At 39.7% G+C, this 19,356-nt stretch overlaps 1 protein-coding gene across 3 annotated transcripts in view; it reads left to right on the forward strand.

Moving 5' to 3' along the window:
* Positions 1-6,165, forward strand: part of SYT16 (synaptotagmin 16) — a 260,098-nt gene extending 253,933 nt beyond the window's left edge. For all 3 annotated transcript variants that reach the window (XM_045451183.1, XM_045451177.1, XM_045451181.1), the window contains one exon: positions 488-6,165. In XM_045451183.1, coding sequence (XP_045307139.1) covers positions 488-684 — 197 coding nt within the window. In that variant the 3' untranslated portion in view covers positions 685-6,165. The remainder of the gene's footprint in view (positions 1-487) is intronic.
* Positions 6,166-19,356: the final 13,191 nt, after the last annotated feature.

Consider the following 19,356-nt stretch of genomic DNA (forward strand, 5'->3'; position numbering starts at 1 on the left):
GGAAGTTATGGGGGACGGATGTCTTTGGTCATGTGGGCACTAGTCAGAGTCACCATCTAAATCAGGTAACAAGAGTTTAACTTGGATATAAGGAGAAGGATATGAAGATGGTTTTGCATTCATTCAAAAATGTGTTCCTTGGATTTCCTTGTGTCTAGCACCTGGTGATTTGGGCTAGTGCAGGACCTAAAATCTTTTTTGGAGTAGTGTGATTATATACTGAAGCAATTAGTCACCATGATAAAAACAATGTTTATCAACAGTTACTCAATTGGTCCGATCATATGACACAAAAAGCAGAGCTTCTTGTTATGGGTTATCATTGGAAGGAGGTGAAACGTATTGACAGAATGTAACAGAGGCCGTGTCTAAGAAGCCAGGACCTGAGGTAGGTCTCAGTCACGTCGGAGGGGTAATTATCCAGGGAGAGCATAGAATCAGCTTTGGAAGGCTTTTAAATAGAAACCTCTGTGTGGGGTGTGGGTAGAACAGAAGGGCACCTGGGAAGACAGTCTTTTTAAAGTTCCTCCTAATTGTAATATTTTGTGTATAACCTCCAAACAGAATCAACAAAAACAACACTCTAGGCCTCTCCTCTCCCCCTTTGGACATTGTTTCCATATTGATTTTTCTGTGCATAAGAGGAGATTTTCTGTGGGAAGTTCCTGTTTGGGCCTTGTTTAGGTGACTCTGGGGATGCCTGTAGGCTCTGGGTGAGTTTCCTCTCCTACGGTGTTTTTGTTTCCCTTGGGTCACAAAGCAGTATCCTGAGCTGTATTTATAGCCACTGTGGAACCTGTAAAACAGCTTGCGGCTTTACAAAATGAACTCAGAGACAGTCATTGAGGCCCGTGGACATTCTTAGAATAAACCCCTCCGGATGTTGCTACCTGCTCACCCTTGCTCACTAATGCTGCCTCAAACTATCTTCATAGGAGTTTTTTACTTCATGCCTTTGAGTAACAATGCTACCTACCAACTCTACTTTGAGGACTGTGAGAAGGCTGCCTTCCCATTGAGACCGCCATATTTGTACATTCTTTTTGTCTACTTCATTTTCCCCTTAAAGTATCTACTTACTGTTTTTTTTTTTAATTTTTATACAAAATGTATTCATTCAAAAGATAGTTATCCCAGACTCTTGACTAGGGGCTGCAGAGTAGTAGATGAGTGAAATACTTTGAGTTCAACAATTACTTTTGTTTCTAAATATCCCATTTTTTTAAATTGGGTAAACAATAAGATCTTTTATTACTCTTTAATTTTTGTCTAATGTATTTCTGTAACGATTTCTTTCCTCCCTGTGGAAAGGGAGAAGATTTACGGAAAGTGGGAGTTATTACCCTGCCTCTAGTTGAGAAATAAACGTACTGTTTGTCGGTCTATACTTCCCTTCAAAATAAACAGATGCATTTTACAACTGAGGGAAGAAATGCACCATTCCATTCGAGTAATGAAATAAGTTCTAGCTTGAAGTAGAAGTTGGATATTTCCTATTTTTCACTTTTATAATTGAATATTGAATACCTTTTGTAAAGCAGTAAGCGGGTCAGAGCCTGGAATGCTAGGTCTGTACAAACAAATGTGACACAGTTCTTATAAGCTCCATGTTTTAATAGCTGAAAGGCATTGCTACCTTTTACTTTTTTGAAAGAGTGAACTGGAAACAGTAGCTGCCAGAAAAAGGGAGGATAAAGGCATGAAACAGAGATCCCTGCTTACCTCTCTGTTTCTTTGGATTAAAACTTGTCTTAGATATCACACACTAAACACATTTGGGACATCCCTGTCAGATGGGTAGAGGTCAACATTGGGAGTGTCCCTTCCTTGGCAGACGAACCAATAATTGTTTTCTAGTCTTAAATAAGTTTAAATTGGTCTGAATGTAACTCTTAATTTCAATTTTATAATAGGAGACAAACGTGGTTTATCCAATGGATTTTTTGCTTAGTTACAAGATCATAGAAACTGATCTCACATATCTACTAAATATGTCTCAATCCATGATTCCAGGTCAGAATCTTTGATGGCCTAAAAGTTCTTACTGAAGACGTCTTTTAGTGTTGCCCAGTTGATGGTCCATTATAAAAAAAAAAAGTTTATATCTCTTATTTGATGAAGACCTTGATTTGGGGGGAAAGATATTAAAAGGTTGCCATGAAGAACTCTGATTGGTGAGATTGGTACACTAACAGAAGGATATTTCCATGTAAGCTATTCTGTGTACTGTGTTCACATTCTAGGGCCACACGTCTCTCTTAAGAGTTTGTCAAGTTCCTTATAGGTGGCACTTGAGCAGTTTACTAATGTTGCCATTTTCCTGTGGGCCATGCTAATATTTATTAATTCACAACTACACCAAGTTATATTACAGTCTTTTATTATGCCACCATACTAATGCAGCTATGAATTTTGTTATTGTGAAATATAAAATGTTTCCCAGAATTTAAAATTTTAATTTTATTGCAGTCTTTATTATTTTAAGTTTGTAAATAAGAAGTTAGTATTTGCATACTTTAGTGTGACCGAGACATTTCTGTAATAATGTCTTGAATTAAGGTTTGACCTCTATTTTCAGAAAAAGGCATAATGGCTTTTGTGATCTAATTGCTTTTTAAAAAATTAATAAACTTTTTTTGAGAAAATTTTAGGTTCATAGCAAGTTTGAGTGGACTGTAGGGTTCCTATCTGCTCCCTGCCCCCATGCTTGCACAACCTCACCCACACTATCAACATAGCCCACCAGGGTGGCTCTGTTTGTTACTCTGATGAGCTTACACTGGCGCATCATTACCACCAAAATTCCATATTTTACATTAGAGTTCAGTCTTGGTGTTTCACTACCCTAAGAATTTTCTGTGCCCTGCCTATTTATCCCTCCTCCCTAACCCTTGGCAACCAGTGATCTTTTTATTCTCTCCATAGCTTTGCCTTTTCCAGAATGTCATATGGTTGGAATCAGACAGTATGTAGTCTTTTCAGATTGGCTGCTTTCACTTAGTAATATGCATTTACGTTTCCTCCCTGTGTTTTCATGGCTTCGTAGTTCATTTCTTTTTAGTGCCGCATAATAATATCCCATTGTCTGGATGTACTGGTCTGTTAATTATCTGTTTATTTTTATTTTTAGTTCTAATTGCTATTGTACATTTTGTTGATGTGCATATTCTCCAGAAAAATAGGTGGATCGATCCATGTGATGCAATAACTAAAATGTAGCAACTTCCAACCTAGCATGAATTTCACCTATGTGATATTGGGCTTGTTTCGCCTTTGAGGAGAAGATTCCTGGAAAATATTACGTGATTTCACAATTGGAATCTAAGCACAGAAAGTTCTGAAGGCAGAGAGGATATGATCCCCAAATTTAGTGATTCTGTAGTATTTTTTCTTGCTGAGCACTGATTTAAATACACATTGATAAAAAGTGCTAATTACATTATTACTGATTCAGGATAGAAAACCACCTTCTGTTACTGGTTTATATGACTTTACATTTACCACTGCTGCCAAGAGAAAGGAAGTTTCGGGGTTGCACCCTGTCATAGTCAATGGTGCAAATGAGCTAAAAGTGAATATAATATCTGGATCATACAGGAACTCTGAATTTTGAATAGAAGGATGACCCATGGTAATGCATAGGCTGAATGAGCACGCAGTACATATTGGAGTAGTAACACTGATAATCACGCTGGGTGAATGGGGAGATCTGACTGATGATCAATATCTGGGAAACATTTTGACATTTTCACGTGCACTGACTGCCCTTTGCTTTGTAGCTGCAGCAACCTGCGGAACCGGGGCATTGTTGCAGAGCTGAAGGTGTGGTTGCGGAAAGAATATTGGGTTAGATTAAAATTAATGAGGACTGTGTTCTATACCAAATCTTCCCCTAATGAGCTCTCAGATCAATGTCAAGTCACAAGTTCTCTCAGCCTTCGATGTTGCGTCTGGCGGATGGTAATAGTAATACTCATTTTACTTAATTTCACCAGGTTATTATAAGATTCATTCATTCCTTCATTAAAACCACAAACACTATGTACCAGGGCCATAGGCATGACAAGGTAATAGGTGGAAATCCACTCTGCAGAACTGAAGAGTTTTTGAAGGCTGTGAGATATTTTATTAAGGCCAAATCAGTTCTTTGTGTCAGTATATCAAAGTAATTGACACTTCTAGATCTCTGCCAATCATTGAACTATATTCATAGACAGTTATTTGACTAAAACTTACAGTTGGGATGGTCTTTGGCCCTTCTGCCTCTGAGAAGATAGAAATGAAGTATTAGGCTCTAATTCTTTTGTTTAGACACCCTGACCACAGAACAAATTGCAAATCCATCTTTTCAGCAGGCTTGCCAATCTGAGTTGAACGCAGACCATTCTCCTTCAGAACAATTTAACTTTGAGTACCGAGAAAGTATTAAGTTATGCATTTTTTTTCACAAAAATGGAATTTGAATATAGCATTTGGAAAGATGTTTCCCCCAGCAGAAAAGGTCCTGCCATCTACATTATTATATTTCTCTTGGAGAATCACACTTCTCCAGCTTTCCCCTCCCAAGTGACTTTCCTCACCCACATAACCATTCTTTTCCTAAATACCACTTATCATCTCCCAGAAAAAAGTAAAGATTAAAAAAAAAACATGTTCAAGGTACATCCAAGATTTCATAGCAATATTTGGTGTTCACAGTGCAAGATAAATCTGACTCTCAAGTTTTTTGGTCTTCATATGGCATCCGAAACAGTTGTTCATATTCACACATTTATGTTTTACCATATGCATACTGTGTGCAACTCTGTTGTTTTAAAATATTTTATTGGTTTTCCTTTATATCTTAAGTTTTGATGGGTGTCCTTGAAGAACTTGCATGCCAAAAAAAGTAAATGTGAATGATTCATTCATTTTGAATATATGAAACTATTTTGGGGAGTTTTTACCCTTACATGGAGCACACTGTTCTCAGCAGAGAATGTACTTTGTATTTCTGTTCAGTTCACAGCTGGATGCTAGAGTTGTATTAATATTGTTAGCCTGTACCTTCTACATCCCATGTTTACTTTCGTGAGTTATTTATATGTACTAGACTGTCCTGAGTTTTTGGTGCTTGTGAATGGTGGTCAATAGTTTTACGGATTTCACTTATGGGGACAATTTAATGTAACATGGCTTACAATCTGGTCTTCCTTTAGAAGACCTTTAGTCACAAGAAGGCTTTCATGGGCAAATTCATTGTTTCAGGCCAGACTTGTTAGTTGTAAGGTAGGAGCTGCCCCAAACCTGTCCCATCACTTCATGGGCATTTCTAGATCTGGCTGCTATTATATTTCTTCCTCCAAAGTTTTCCAGCAGACAATCAATCCCTGGGTGGTCCAGAATTTCAAGAAAGAAGAAACAAAAAGTATTTTCTCCTACAAAAGGTTGAACTCTCATTTTAGAAACTTTGGAAATCTTCAGAACATTCCATGTAGGTGTCCCTGTGTTCCTCACAGTATGACTTATTGACTTATGGTGTCTTCTATTTAAGAAGCATGAATGTATCGCCAGCTGTTACCAAAACAAACAGCTATAGAATGTAATGACCCACCCCATTTCTAAAATTACTTCTGTTGATGGATAGTGTATAGGAAGATGTTTAGAAATTTTTTTAATTGTTAAACTTAAAAACTAGAATACCTTTCTACTTTTTGTAATGTCCCAGATTTCATAACACTGGTTTTAATGTATTATTGCTGCACTGTTATGTCTGTGTTTTACCTGGGCAAACTAGTGAAATATTTAATGTCTATACTCTTGTGATACAAACACCCTTGAAAATACATTAGAAAATATGAAATTGTTTACCTGTGATAGAGAATAGGTTTGTGATTAGAAGAATTATACTGTTTTTCTTGTACAAAGAATGCTTAAAGTGGAATTTCTGTCTCACAGTGATGTTGGAAGCATATTTTATGCAGCCTAAAAACTCTTTCTGTATTAAATATTTAAATGCATGAGGATAAATTCGAATTGCTTTTTGTTTAAACCAGAAACATAGAAGAAGTATTAGCCCCAGTTTGTACAAAATGTCTGCTGCAACTGAACTCATGATAGTTCAAAACTGAAAATCATTCTAATTTTGTAAAACTGGTTTTATCAATAAAGTTTAAGCAGATGGCTTATATGTATATGTGTGAAATTTTTTTATGCTAAAAAAAGATACAGTTTTGCAGCATCAACATGCAAATTTTATGGGCCTGAATGATATTGCTTAATTTAGTATATACAGAAACCATTAACTCCAAAACCACGCCAACTGCAATTTATATATATATATATATATATATATATATATATATATATATAATGATAAATGTTATATTTATGACCCCTATAATTTATTTTGGTTTTAGGATGCTCTAGACTTTTATGTTAAACACATATATGAATCAACGTATTTCAATTCAAATGATAAAGTGTTGAATATTGGGTAACTAAGGAGCTATATATACGTAAAGATCACCTGAAATAATTAAATTGCATCTGAAGAGGATTCTGAGAAGGGAAAATGTAAGTATTGCTATACGAAAGGGTAAGTAATTATTTATCAGAGAGGCTTTTGTTTGGAGTTCTGGCTTCTCTGTGTATAACCAGTTTGAATAGGTTTATAAGAATCCAGTGCAGGAAGCTAGAAATACCAGGGCAGGGCTATTATGGTCAGACCTCCATAGCTATTAAAACATTGTTGATGTCCCCTAAACAAACAAACAAACAAACAAACAAACAAACATTCTCTAAATGTTACAGGGAAAATCAATCTATTTTTACCATTTTTGCATATTGTATTAGTCGAAGTAATTAATGCTACTTGTTATAATAAACAACCCTAAATGTCAGTGAGTCAGCATAAGATAAGTTTATTTCTGACTAACATGCTTTTGCCCGTGCAGCTTTCTTTATTAGCAGCATTTCGGGGACTGAGAGCCATCCCAGAGTTCTTAGGGCCTCTGAAGGACTATATGGCCAATCAAATGAAGGAGGAAGAAAAAGCACGAGAATCAAATGTACGTTCAAGGAACCAGGCTTAGAGGGTGCTCACCACCTCTGTGTAAACTCCTTTGGTCAGAACGAGTCACATGGCTCCACCTATATTTAAGAAGGCTAGGAATTGTTCATTTGCATGTACAGGAAATTGAATCCATTAGGATTCTTCTACACAGTATCTAGCACACAGTTTTCCTTTTTAAAAAACAATTTTATTTCAAATGTTGTAGCAGTGGTGATTATTTAAGGAAAACCTGCTAACTGTAAGCTTATCTGTTACTTCCTAACCCACGGTGGCACTAGAACATTATGGGCTGATTAAGGATTTTAGTTGCTCACATTAGCCATCGTAGAGCATTTCTACACTGTTTGGGGGTGCTTCTGCAAATAAAGATCACTTGAGTTCACATTTCCAGAGCCACAGGGCAGTGTTTGAGCTGACAGCCTGAGTATAGCGGAGCGTTTCTACATGTGTATGTGCACTACATACATATGTAACCTGCTAAAAACACCAAAGCAAAGCATATAAAACTGTGAGCAAAAACAGAATATTGCAGAGGGAATAGAGTTTTAAAGTAAATCATTTCTGCAGAACCAAAAACTTGACAAAGGATTCCTATTTCTAACATTCCTTCAATAGAGATTTACCCATCTTTAAATGTTAAAATAATTGAGACAGTTATCTAGGACTATGGTTCTTAAAGTCTTTTGTAGTAATTTAAAAAAATCTTGAGTGACATTTTATTGATGAATCAAATCACATTATCTGTCTTATAAACTACATAGTGTCTTGACAGTTTCCCTAGGGTTTCTCTAGGGAGATTCAGAGACATGGCTCAAGAAGAAACTTGGGTGACAGTTCGGAGCACTGATGAATTTTAATGTGCATTCTACTACATAATAAAACATCTCATTCTTTTTAGCAAATAGATAAGGAGTAGGAGACAGGATTAGCATTACATCTGTAGTCGTCTCAAGGAGGGACAAGATTCAAGGGTTGTCTTGAGGTGAGACGATTACAATTTAGATTAATTCTAAGGTGGACTGTATGGTATTTAAGTATTTAATTTTAAAATCCAGAATGTTTAGTGAAAGATGTGCTCTGATCTCCTGCCAGGAGGATTGAAGAATTTGTAAACTTATATGTGCAGACATAAGTAGTCCAGTAAAGATTAAACTCATACCTGTGCTCTATTTCTGGCTTTGCCACCAAGCAATTCCGTGATCTTGAGATTTCCCTGACCTTTCCATCATGTTTCCAACATCTATTATTTTTCTTGAGGTGGTCCCAGATGAGGAGGGGATTTGGCAATTATTTGGAGAGTTCTATTGATAACAGAAGAAGGTTTCCTGGTCTCTTCTGATCAACTAGACTAGAAGTACTGTCCATGTTGGTCAAGTTAGCTAGCTGCTCCCCAACGAGGTTTTTTTTTAACTTTTAATTTTTTGCTCCATACAGATACAGCCTGTGATGATGAAGGCTCCTTTTTACCTGAGGTAGAGGAGCATTTTAAGGAAAGATGAAACACATCAGAGGATCCTACTTACTTTGGAGGACACAGAGAGAACAGAATTGGGAAAATATATAAAGAACTTTAAGGTTATTTCCCAATGCCAGTAAAATCCAGGTTGAGAAATTTATAAGATGCCATAAGAAGAAAAAGAAGTCGCTGTAATCGACATAATGTCTCATTAAGGGGAGAAAACAATGTTCTATGTAACAGGCTTTCCTCTCTCCTTTACAGGACAGCCACTAGCTGCTACCCTCAGGCTTTGTAAGTTCACCAGCTGATAGCTACATAGCTAAGGAAAAACCAGGCACCTTGAGCCAGACAGGGTGGCTCCGTCCATTCACATGTGCCTATGCTTACCTCTGATGAACGAGGCCCTGGGTGCTCAGCACTGGAAACACAGTGTTAACAAGGTGGCACTAGCCGGAAACCTGGTGTGGTGATTCTGGTGAAATGGGGCCAGTAAGGTGATTTGGGAATGTAATTACGAGGCTAACCTAGCCAGTGGGAAGCTGTGAAGGAAAGCCACTGATGAGGAAATGGTGTTTAAGCTGTGACTTGAAAGCTGAGTAGCAGTAAGCCAGGTAAGAGGGAGGCACGTGAAGGAAGCAGAAACAGCATGTACAAAATACCTGAGACAAGTGAGAGCCTTCCTCATTCAAGGGAACAAGAAAACTAGTGTGACTGGACCTTGAGGTGTAACTGGCAAATAGAATTGTAAGATATTTAAAGGGCACCTGTGATGATTTGATCTACATTGCTGTGGGATTCCTATAGTCGGGTTCATCATTAGCGCAAGGTGATTGGCTTTTCAAATCTTCGGGCTAACAGATTGTTAACTCTAAGTTTGGTCATAGGTGTTCAGTTGGTAATGGGTGCCTGAGGAAGCAGGGCCAATGAGATATGTAGGGCCACTTTGTGTAGCCCCTTCAGCCTTGCAAAATATCTGCCATTGCAGAAGTCAACATGACACTGCACGGCAGCCCTGTCCTGGCTCTGAATACAGCAACTTTTCTTTTTAATTGATTCCCAAGTGGTGCTCTCTTCCTTCCAGGCCCTGGCCTGACCCTATAGGGAGTCAGGGAAGTGGTATATACCCTTCTTCAATGAGATTCCCTCTCTGAGGGATTGCCTCTCTGCTTTGGGAATACTTTTTCTACTGCATTTGTCATTTTCCCTTCTTTAATTTGGCTCACTGGCTACCTGAATTTGTCCGCTTTGACCTCATCATCCCTCCCTGACCAAAGAATAACAACTCCATTGAAAAAGAGCAACAACAACAAAAAGCCATGATTAAAAAAAAAAAAAAAAGAAAAGAAAAGAAAAGAAAAAGCTTACCTTGAGTGCACTATCAGAGATGATACAATCAATCCTTTGGGTGAACTTATACTAAAGTGTAAATGACTGAAACATGAATACCTTGTCCAGTCTCCTTTGTGAAAGGTATCTTCTCTTTTGTATATTTTTAAAGAAGCTTACAAATTAGCCTGAGGTTTTAATTAGCCATTGGAACAAAAATGAAGACTTTCTAACTCATAAAGGGAATATCTGAGACCACAGGGTCATTTTTTCTGAAATCCTTGGCACAGTACCAGTAGGCAGTCATAGCCAGTGCTATAAGGAATGAGACTCTGGTCTGATTTTCATGGATTAAATTCAAAATCTGTCAACTGTTCAAACCTGAAGACACAAACTGCAACACGATGGGGAGGAGAGCCCCAGAAGGCACAAGTTCCTATTATAGTCCCCATCCCACAGCCCTCACCCCAGGCCATACACATACTCCTCCATCTCTCCCATTGCCAGGGTCCTGCCCCAGGGTGCAGAGCATGCCGGTGGGCCTCCTCGGTGTTTTAAAGGCACCAACTTATGCTGCTTCCTCATCCACTGAAAGCACCGCCCACTCCCATTCCCAAACCTGATCACCTCGGGCGACACCCAGCTGTGGCCTGCACCGAGTGACCTGCCTGGGGAAGAGCGGCCCCCATCACCTGCCCAGGCCCTCGGAAGCAGGGCCCCAAGGCCCAAGCGCAGAGCTGCGGCTCTCACCGACCCGCAGCTCCCCAGCCTTTCAGGACCCAACGTCGGCAAGGAAAGGACCCCCCCCCCCCCCACCCCGGTTTGGGACTCTTTGTTCGCTGTGCTTCCTCGTTCCTGTTCTCAAATCTAGCTCCCAGCAGCCCCCGCCAGCGCATCCGACCTACAGGAAAGTTGCTCCTGAGCTGTAGAGGGGCGTCATCGCCTCCTAGCAACGCTCCTAGCAACCGGGTAACATCTGCTCCCTCTGGTCCAATGCGAGCGGAGAACAGCTGCGCGCCCGCCTCGCGTTCCGAACCCGGAGCCGGAGGCGAGAGGCGCTTCAGAGACTGGAGGGACGGACCTGCAGGAGCCAGGGCTGCCCGCCGAGCTGCAGTTGCCGCTGCTGCCGCTGTCGCTGTCGCGCTGCCGCCGCCGCCGTTGCTGTCAGCGCTCGAGTGAAGAGTGACAGCGCCGCAGAAGCGGGAGGGAGCGCCGAACCCCGCGAACCTACGAAACAGGTGCATGCGCCGATCTCCTGGCCAGTGGACCCAGCTCGCAAGGTACGTCTGGACTCATCCAGCCATGTGCCTTTCTCTGAGGCTCAGAAAAGACGCGTTTCCTTGAGGGTGAGGATAGGGACTGTTCTGGGATCCTACTCCGCTCCCGGTCATTGAAAAGCGGCCAGGTGGTGGTCCCGAATTACCTGGCTTCATATTTTAAAAATCATGGAATTGGTTCTTGAGGATTCCCCTGCCCATCGATACTAGGTTTGTGTTCGGAAGTTTTCAGCCCTCCGTGTTTTTCCTTTGACTTCGCTGCCCGTGTGTGTGGCGAGGAGAACGGGGAGCAGTAAGTCTGCGGTTAAGGCTAAAATGCCATCGTGCAGCATGGACTAATTGAATCAACACGTATGGAGAGCAACAATCTTTTTAGGTCCTGCTCTGGAAAGGCTCCATTTGGCCGGGAGCAGCCGTTCACTGTTACTCAATCTCCTGAAAAGTAACCATAGTAACTCACCTCTCTTTTGATGGGATCCTCCTCATTGGCTGCCTATCTTCCTTTGGAAAGCTCATCTCTCTAAATATAGAAGATGATGAGATCTGTAAGCATACATCCATGTAGAAAAGGTGCAGTTAAACATGGCCCTTTAAAGAAAAACTATCTTCAAAGAAGAAGTACCATTTGGCTATTTCAAATCTTGCGAGAAATCGTGTGTAGTACCGAGAATGATTGAGTTGCTGTTTTGAGTTAACTGATGGATTGTAACTTTAGAGAGAATGTATCTTGAAATTATACAACATCTGGCATTTAAAAACAAATTAAGTACATCTGACCCCGATTTCAAAAGAAAATCAACCTACCGATAACATCCCCCAAAGAATCTGCCAGTAAATAATTGGAGAAATTGGTTATTCACTTTTTTCCAAATTTCTTAGGATAGCTAAGACTCCTTCTGTTTAAAATTAAATCTGGAGAACACGAAAGTAATGGTATGTGCTTGAAGGTTAATCTAGTTAATCCGTCTGGTCCAGAACAGCTCCACCTTGAACATCTTTCATAGTGTCCCCCTGCTGCATGCGTTCTCCTGACTTGATAACCAGTTCAAATCAGCGCAGTCCTGGCTCTCCCCATGTTATTTTGCATCTGTCTCCGTTGTTTCACAATCTCAGGTTGCCATTCATGAGCCCGAGGCTGTGAGAAATGCTCGCTGTGCAAAGGGGAGCTCTCACCAGATTTTCTGAAGCTGTCCTAGAAATACACTTTTCAGATTGATTCAGCTTTACCAGGTAATCACTAGCTTAAAAGAAATTACTGTTTAAATATGTATCCAAAGAAATAAATGCTAATGTAGCATTACCATAACTCACAAGATCAATATAAGGGGTTGTTTATATAGATGGTTGCTGGGTAAACGTCAAGAGAGGTTTTCCGTAGAGAGGACATTTGTGGGCTGGCAGATTTTCCTAAGACCCAAGTGAATAGGGTGGGCCAAATTAGGTAGCCTGCCTTGGGGAGCATGTCAAGCGGAAGCCCTGTGAGCAAACTGGTGCATGTCTGAATGAAGGAAATAAAAAGGAGTCTCCAAGTCGCAAAAGGAGATCTTGGTGATTTTTTAAAATTTAATTTGCACTAAGGTCATGAGGATAGAAACTTAGGAGTATTAAGCATCTGAAACCAAATTTTCAAGTCAGAATACATTTAATGAGTGCTAAGCTCTCCAGTGCTGTGTTTAACTTTCACACGTACAGTTCCTGTAGGTAACCGGCCTAGCAAATTGCAATCAAATTCATGAAAATACGGCAGGCTGCATGTCTTCCCTCATTTTACGTCTCTTTGTAAAAGTAAATAACTGAGCGGTTTTATTTAGAAACCTGTTTGAAAATTTATTCTGGTCTAATTGTAGGTTTTTTATAATTATCATGAGACTTTAAAAGTACTGGTGTCCATATCACTTATTGAAATACCTTTGATAATTTTAAACATTAAAGATGACCACTAACACTATCATTTGCCTTTAGTACCACGACACCTTTTTCCTCTCTCCATTATAATTACTATATTTTATGGTAAGCAGCAAATCCAAGGAGATCAGTAAGATTTACTGTCATCTGCAATGAGATGTATGTAGAATTCTAGCCATGCTATCAATCTGAGGAAAGTTTGAATAAGCCACAAGTATTGGTTCATGCATATGCATTAGTCTTGTGCATTCGTAATTTGTACACATCCTATCTCTTATTTAATATGCATAGGAGTTTAAAATCATTCAGTGCCCTTTAATTTACATGAAAAGGCCTGCCCTTTCATTGAGACCACTATTGCAATCAAGAAGGTCAAGTGAAAAGGGTTCTTAAATTTTAATTTTGATTCTATCCGGAATGTATAATGTGCAGAATATATCCTGTACACTTTTGATGAACATATCTGTTTGAAGTCATTCACCAGAAAATTTTATCATGGTAATTAGCTTTAAATAAATGAAACTAAATCAAATGGTATCATTATAATATAACGCTTAATTCTAGAGCTATTGGTCGATCCTAAGGAAGAGTGTAAAAAAAAATTCCACAGCTTTGTAGTTCAGGATATAGTCACTCTTGTCGATGGGAATGCCAGCTGTACTTGTACTACAGCGAGTTCTAAAAGGGGGATGTCATTCGGGCTATAAGGCTTAGATCAAGCTGAGATCAAGCAGGTTAAAACTGAAACCATGTTCCAATTTCAGTTTCTCCTCATATATTCTATTTGGAAGTGTTTATGTGTCTACGAACATTCCATGTTTAATTTTATGCCATGTTGCTTTCCTGGGATTTAGAAGATGCTTTGAAACATGGAGAAATGTTGAAAGGTTTGATCAAGATGCCAAAGCCCTGGGCTCTGCACTGAGGACTCATGCCAGCTGGCTTTAGCTGTCAAAACACCGACACCCTTACAATAGCTCCAAAGCTGAGGCATAACCAGTTTGGATTGCTCTATTTGTCAAAGCAATATGCTTCAGAAACCTAGAGAAAGGTGAAAGAAAATAATATTTCAGAAGCAGAGGGGTAAACTGACCGTAGACATTCACAACTAAAACTGAGGAAGAAGTGCACCTTCCATTCTGGGGGGAGCAGCTCCGTGTCAGTCCCCCCCCACCCCCAATCTTTCTAAGAAGTTGTCTGTTCAGCTAGTGTCAATACATTACTTTAACATTTCCCCTTTTTGGGCTAACACAAGTATTTCTAAAATTTTTGCTGATTACATTTATGTTAACAGACTAATAACAGAGCCATCTAGTTTGTTGCAATATTTCTCACTGGGGGTCATAAGGGGATATTAATAAAAAGGACTAAAGGCTTGCTAGTATTATGTTCAGCATTATGATATAGATTTATCACTAGAATTTGTTTTAAAAAGTTTTTTTTCATCTTATACTGTGCAGCAAAAAGTCTTCTTGGCAGGTAGATACAAGAGTCTTCTAAATATCAGTGATGCTTAGAAGGGGAGGAGGGGCAGGTTTGAAGCTGGGAAATCCCCCCTGTGGTGATGTATCAGAGTAGGTATTCTTTTAAAAACCATTATTAAAAGGGAGCATGGGCTACAGACATCAAGAAAAGTTGGGGATGTTGCAAAGAGAATCACAGCTCAAGAGCCTCAAGTGTCTATTCTGTCTGCATGGGCTACTTGCTTTACTGCTCTGTGGCTCGTCTCCCCATATCTGATGTGGGGCATAAATCTAGCTATTAACTTAAGCAGAGTGCTGGGGTTGAACACAATTCAATTTCATGAAGCACCAAAGTTTTAGAGGAAAGGGAACCTGTGAATGAGGGACATTTCACCACCAGAGTAACTCTGGGTGGTGACACAAATTAGGCAATACAAGCGAAGGCAGAGAATCACCCCGCTCTGGGACAAATTGTCCTATATTCTTAGTAAAGTTAATGATTAGTCTATCTTATGTTTTTCTACAACCCTTCTGGGGTACCTGGCTAAATGTTGTTGGCGATATACTCAAACCTGGTGGTGGCATCGAAGTGGAAGACAATGAGGGTGATATAGATTAAGTATTTCTTCATAAGATCTCTGCAGGCCACATATGGGGGATTGAAAAGCCCTCCTCTCTGAGCAACAGACCTGGGTATCTAAGGAAGTTATAACATCTCCCGAGACATCTCATCAGTAAGATATTTCTTGGAACCTATATCTAGCAATGTGAGTGCTTTGCCAATTTTCTTTCTGATTCATTCCCACTTTCCAAGGTGTAGTAAAAGGGAGCAACATCCTTTAAAACAAGGAATGGGGGTGCCTGGGTGACTCAGTCAGTTAAGTATCCAACTTTAGCTCAGGTCATGATCTCGCGGTTCATGGGTTTGAGCCCCATTGTCGGGCTGTGTTGACAGCTCAAGCCTGGAGCCTGCTTCAGATTCTGTGTCTCCCTCTCTCTCTCTCTGCTCCTCCCCTGCTTGCTCTCTGTCTTTTTCTCTCAAAAATAAATAAACATTAAAAAAATTAAAACAAGGAATGCACTTCTGAGAGGTGGTAAATCACTAAATTTACCCATGGAACTTCTTGCACTTGGTGTCTGTCAGTAGGGCCAGATCATGGCAAAAATTAGGCTTTGGCGCAGCAACTAAGGTAACTTCATGAAGGTAACTTATGAAATGGGATATGACCAGCCATGTAATAATGCTCTCTTTGGTTCAGAGGTCATCAGCAGCGGAACAAGATAGGCTGTGGAAGGGTGGTGTTTTATTTATTATTCCATGTGTACACTTGGGGCTATCCTGAGGGATGTGGAATCCAGTCCCAGACACTGCTTCTGGTCTTGGGAAACTTCTCTTTCTTGTTAGTATCCCTGGAAGTTCCTAAGAAACTTTGCCAGGAGCTACAACTTGTTGGTAATTCTAAATTGCCAGCAAAGTCAATCTTGTGCTTGGAGTGGGTGATAAATCTGTAGAAACAGATTGTTCCATTGATTGATTTGGAGCTAAAAACTGCCACTGAGTTCTGCTCCATAGAATATATTATCTAGAAGTGTGCCAGGCAAGGGGTTATAAGGGACAAAACTGATGGAAAATTGCTATCACAAAACTCAAGGTCTACAAAAGGAGCAGTATTGCAGCCTTGAAAGTTGCTTCCATCTACCTCCTTGAGCTCACTTGTGAATGTTTCATGCTACTGTGCTCAACACAAAAGAGAGGACAAATGTCCTGCTTTAACATGGTACTGCTTAATAGGACACATATTTATGATTTCAAAAATGAGATCACTACACTCACAACACCTAAAATTTATTGAGTAGAAAATGTGTGGAAATGTGACAAGCCCTGGCTGAGTAAGTGCTTTTAAAATATCATCTCCCTTAATTCACATACAACTCAGTGAGTTTGATATTGTTCTTCCATTTAATTGATGAGGAAACTCAGGCTCTGTGAGGTTAAAGTCACTAAGCAAATAAATTGTAGAGTTGGGATTTGAACTAGTGCTGTTTCACAGCACTAGAAAATCCTGTCGAAATATTTTAAGCCATGTAGCAAGACTGAAGAATGCAGCTAACAGGGACAGATAATACAGCTCTTTCTAAACAAAAATGGTTGTTGCCTTTAAGGAAGGACGTGTTCTAGCTCTGCGACTAGCAAAGCATTAGGTAGTTAGGTAGGGACATGTACTTTCTAAGGCTCACGCCAGGCTAATGCCACGCAAAGGGAAATCAATGAGGGACCGGAAGTCGGGGCCCCGTGATTTGTACACAAGTCAGCCGTTGATCAGAGGCTAGACCCCACCTTAGTCTCCCCATTGATCAGACTGTTCTTTTGTCTGTGGCTACAGAGGCACATCTACTAGGAGGATCTCAGCTCGGGTTTTGCAGTCTATTGATCAAGGTGTTGTGGGGAAGAGAATGGAAACGTGGTTAAAATGAAGATATGTGAAAGCCATCACTTCTTCACCATCTCTCAGGCTTTGCAGGCTCAGACAAAGAATGGATCTCCATGACGGCCTTGTTCTTTTATTATTGTCTGTTCTCTCAAAGTGTTTGTAAATTAATTTGCTGATGATCTTTCCTTAATGTACTGCCCCTGGGCCGTGTACCTAATGAAATCACTTGTGCAGTAATAGGATTCCAGATGTCTGGAGGCAGGGGCAGAACAATAGGAGGAGCACTTGAGCAATCGTTTGTAATTACATTTGAAACATTTATTTTAAAAATGTGTATAAATTGTGCTGCTGGAACCCTAATGATGGGGGCAGTCATTCTGTTGCCTGACTTCTCATATGTTGCTTCTTGAAGTTTTACACTGTGAAATGCGTTGGGCTGGACACAGGTATTTTATGTGTGAATATCCAAGCCAGAGTTAACCATTTTACCTTTGGAGATAAATTTAGGCGCAACCTAATTCTGTTTTGTAATTCATATGCTGTTCTCAGACCTCAAAACTGAAAATGAACATATAAAATCATTTTGATTTTTTCCTGCGTATCTCAACTCTCTGGATTGAGTTTGGCTTTTTAGTTACGGGAGAATGATACAAACAGATCTACATGTGCTTGCTGGATCGTAACAGGCAAATTTCTTTGGATATCTGGAGTAACTTTAATTCTTCAAATGGCTATCTGGATGTTTCAAAAACAATTGACATTTGTTTCACCCCAAATGTATGACCAGTGGCAGTAAATTCAGAAACATTTTCTTGGAGTCGTCATAGCACCTGTACCGTATTTTCTTTTTCTCACTTGATCATTTGAAATATTCTTTTGTAGTTTTTTAACTCCCACATTACCATCTAGTATCTCTGGGAGGAAGGGTGGTAGAAAGAGTCTTAGGGTCAGAGCTAGGAGGCCAGGCTGGCATTTGTGTTTGTAGGATAGGTCTGTGCCTGTTGGCACTAATAAGAGTTCAGATTTGATTGAGTGCTTACTATATGCTTGGCACAGTGCCAGTCCCTTTCCATGAATTATTTCAACAATCCTATGAGCCAGTGATATTTCTGTCCCCACTTTACAAATGAGACTTGTAACATGTTTATATGATTTTCTCAAGGCCACACAACTAAGAAAAAGCAGACCTGGAATTCAAACCCACTTCAACCTGACTTCAAAACCCAAACTCAAAGCCACATAACTGATTGTAAATCACAGAACCCTTCTGAGCTACAGTTTCTTCACCTGTAAACTTTGGAGGCCAAATCAGGTAGTCAATAAATAAATTTCCAGCTCTGAATTTTTTGAGTTTCAATCCAGCCAAGAAAACAGATGTAGGAACTTATGTTTGCTATATATTTTAGCCTCAAAGTGGCTAAAAACATCCTCCAAAAACATTTATGCCAAAAACATTGCAAATAGCTAAACAGCCTGCCAGGAGGTAATTGTCAAACCAATACCAGCTGTGAAAGCTTTTCAGCATTTCAACAACCCTTGGGGGTGTTTTTTAAGAGCAATAAACTAAGTGGCTAAGTGTGTTGCCCATGGAGCTGAGACACAAATCTGGACCCCTGAGAATTTACTATGTTTTCAGGGTGTAATACATTCTGTATCTGAGGCTCACTTCTCCAACACAGCCAAACTAGATCTTAATGAACCTTGGAGACATTTAGTATAGTTTTCTGGTCTTGATCTATTAATCAAAAGTACCTTCCCCAGAGCATCACTTGGTTTAGTTGACGTTTGGTTTTCCAAAGCTGCCACCGGCCTTGCCTTGTGTCATTCATTCAAAAGTTTTCATTTGGTCTTAAATGCTACAGGTATTGCATTCCTTTGGAAAATAAAATGAGCAGATGTTAAAAAGCAAAATATACATAGACAAAAATGTTTGCTATGGTAAAGTCGTTCTTCTTCTTTCCAAGTCTTTCATCTATCCTTTCCTACTGTAATAATCCTTCGGGCCTTATTTATTTATTTATTTATTTATTTATTTTAAGTGACCTGTCCAGCTTTAATGCTAATAACAGTCATTGATACTTCTTAATGTGAACCCAGAATTTATGTTGAACAGTGACCTCATTCTTCCTTGACTATTTAGTTAAAAGGCACTCTGGCTTTGTTCATGATGCTACAGCATCGAAGCCAATGTAGCCAATGTTGCGATAGCAACACCACCAACAACAAAAATCAATCAAGCTGATTGCTTGGCATTCAGATGATAAGGCAATCAGTTGATGGGCCGAATGTTCTGCCTTTCTACTTGCTGTTGTAGTGCAACTGCCATGCCTGTCCAGTGCTCTCAAAATGTGGTCCCCACACCTGCAGGCTCAGGGTCACCTGGAAATTTGTTAGAAATGTAAATTTTCTGCTCCTGGTCCAGAGCTCCTGAATTAGACAT

The sequence above is a fragment of the Leopardus geoffroyi genome, chromosome B3 (assembly GCF_018350155.1).
Source record: "Leopardus geoffroyi isolate Oge1 chromosome B3, O.geoffroyi_Oge1_pat1.0, whole genome shotgun sequence".
Classification (NCBI taxonomy): domain Eukaryota; kingdom Metazoa; phylum Chordata; class Mammalia; order Carnivora; family Felidae; genus Leopardus; species Leopardus geoffroyi.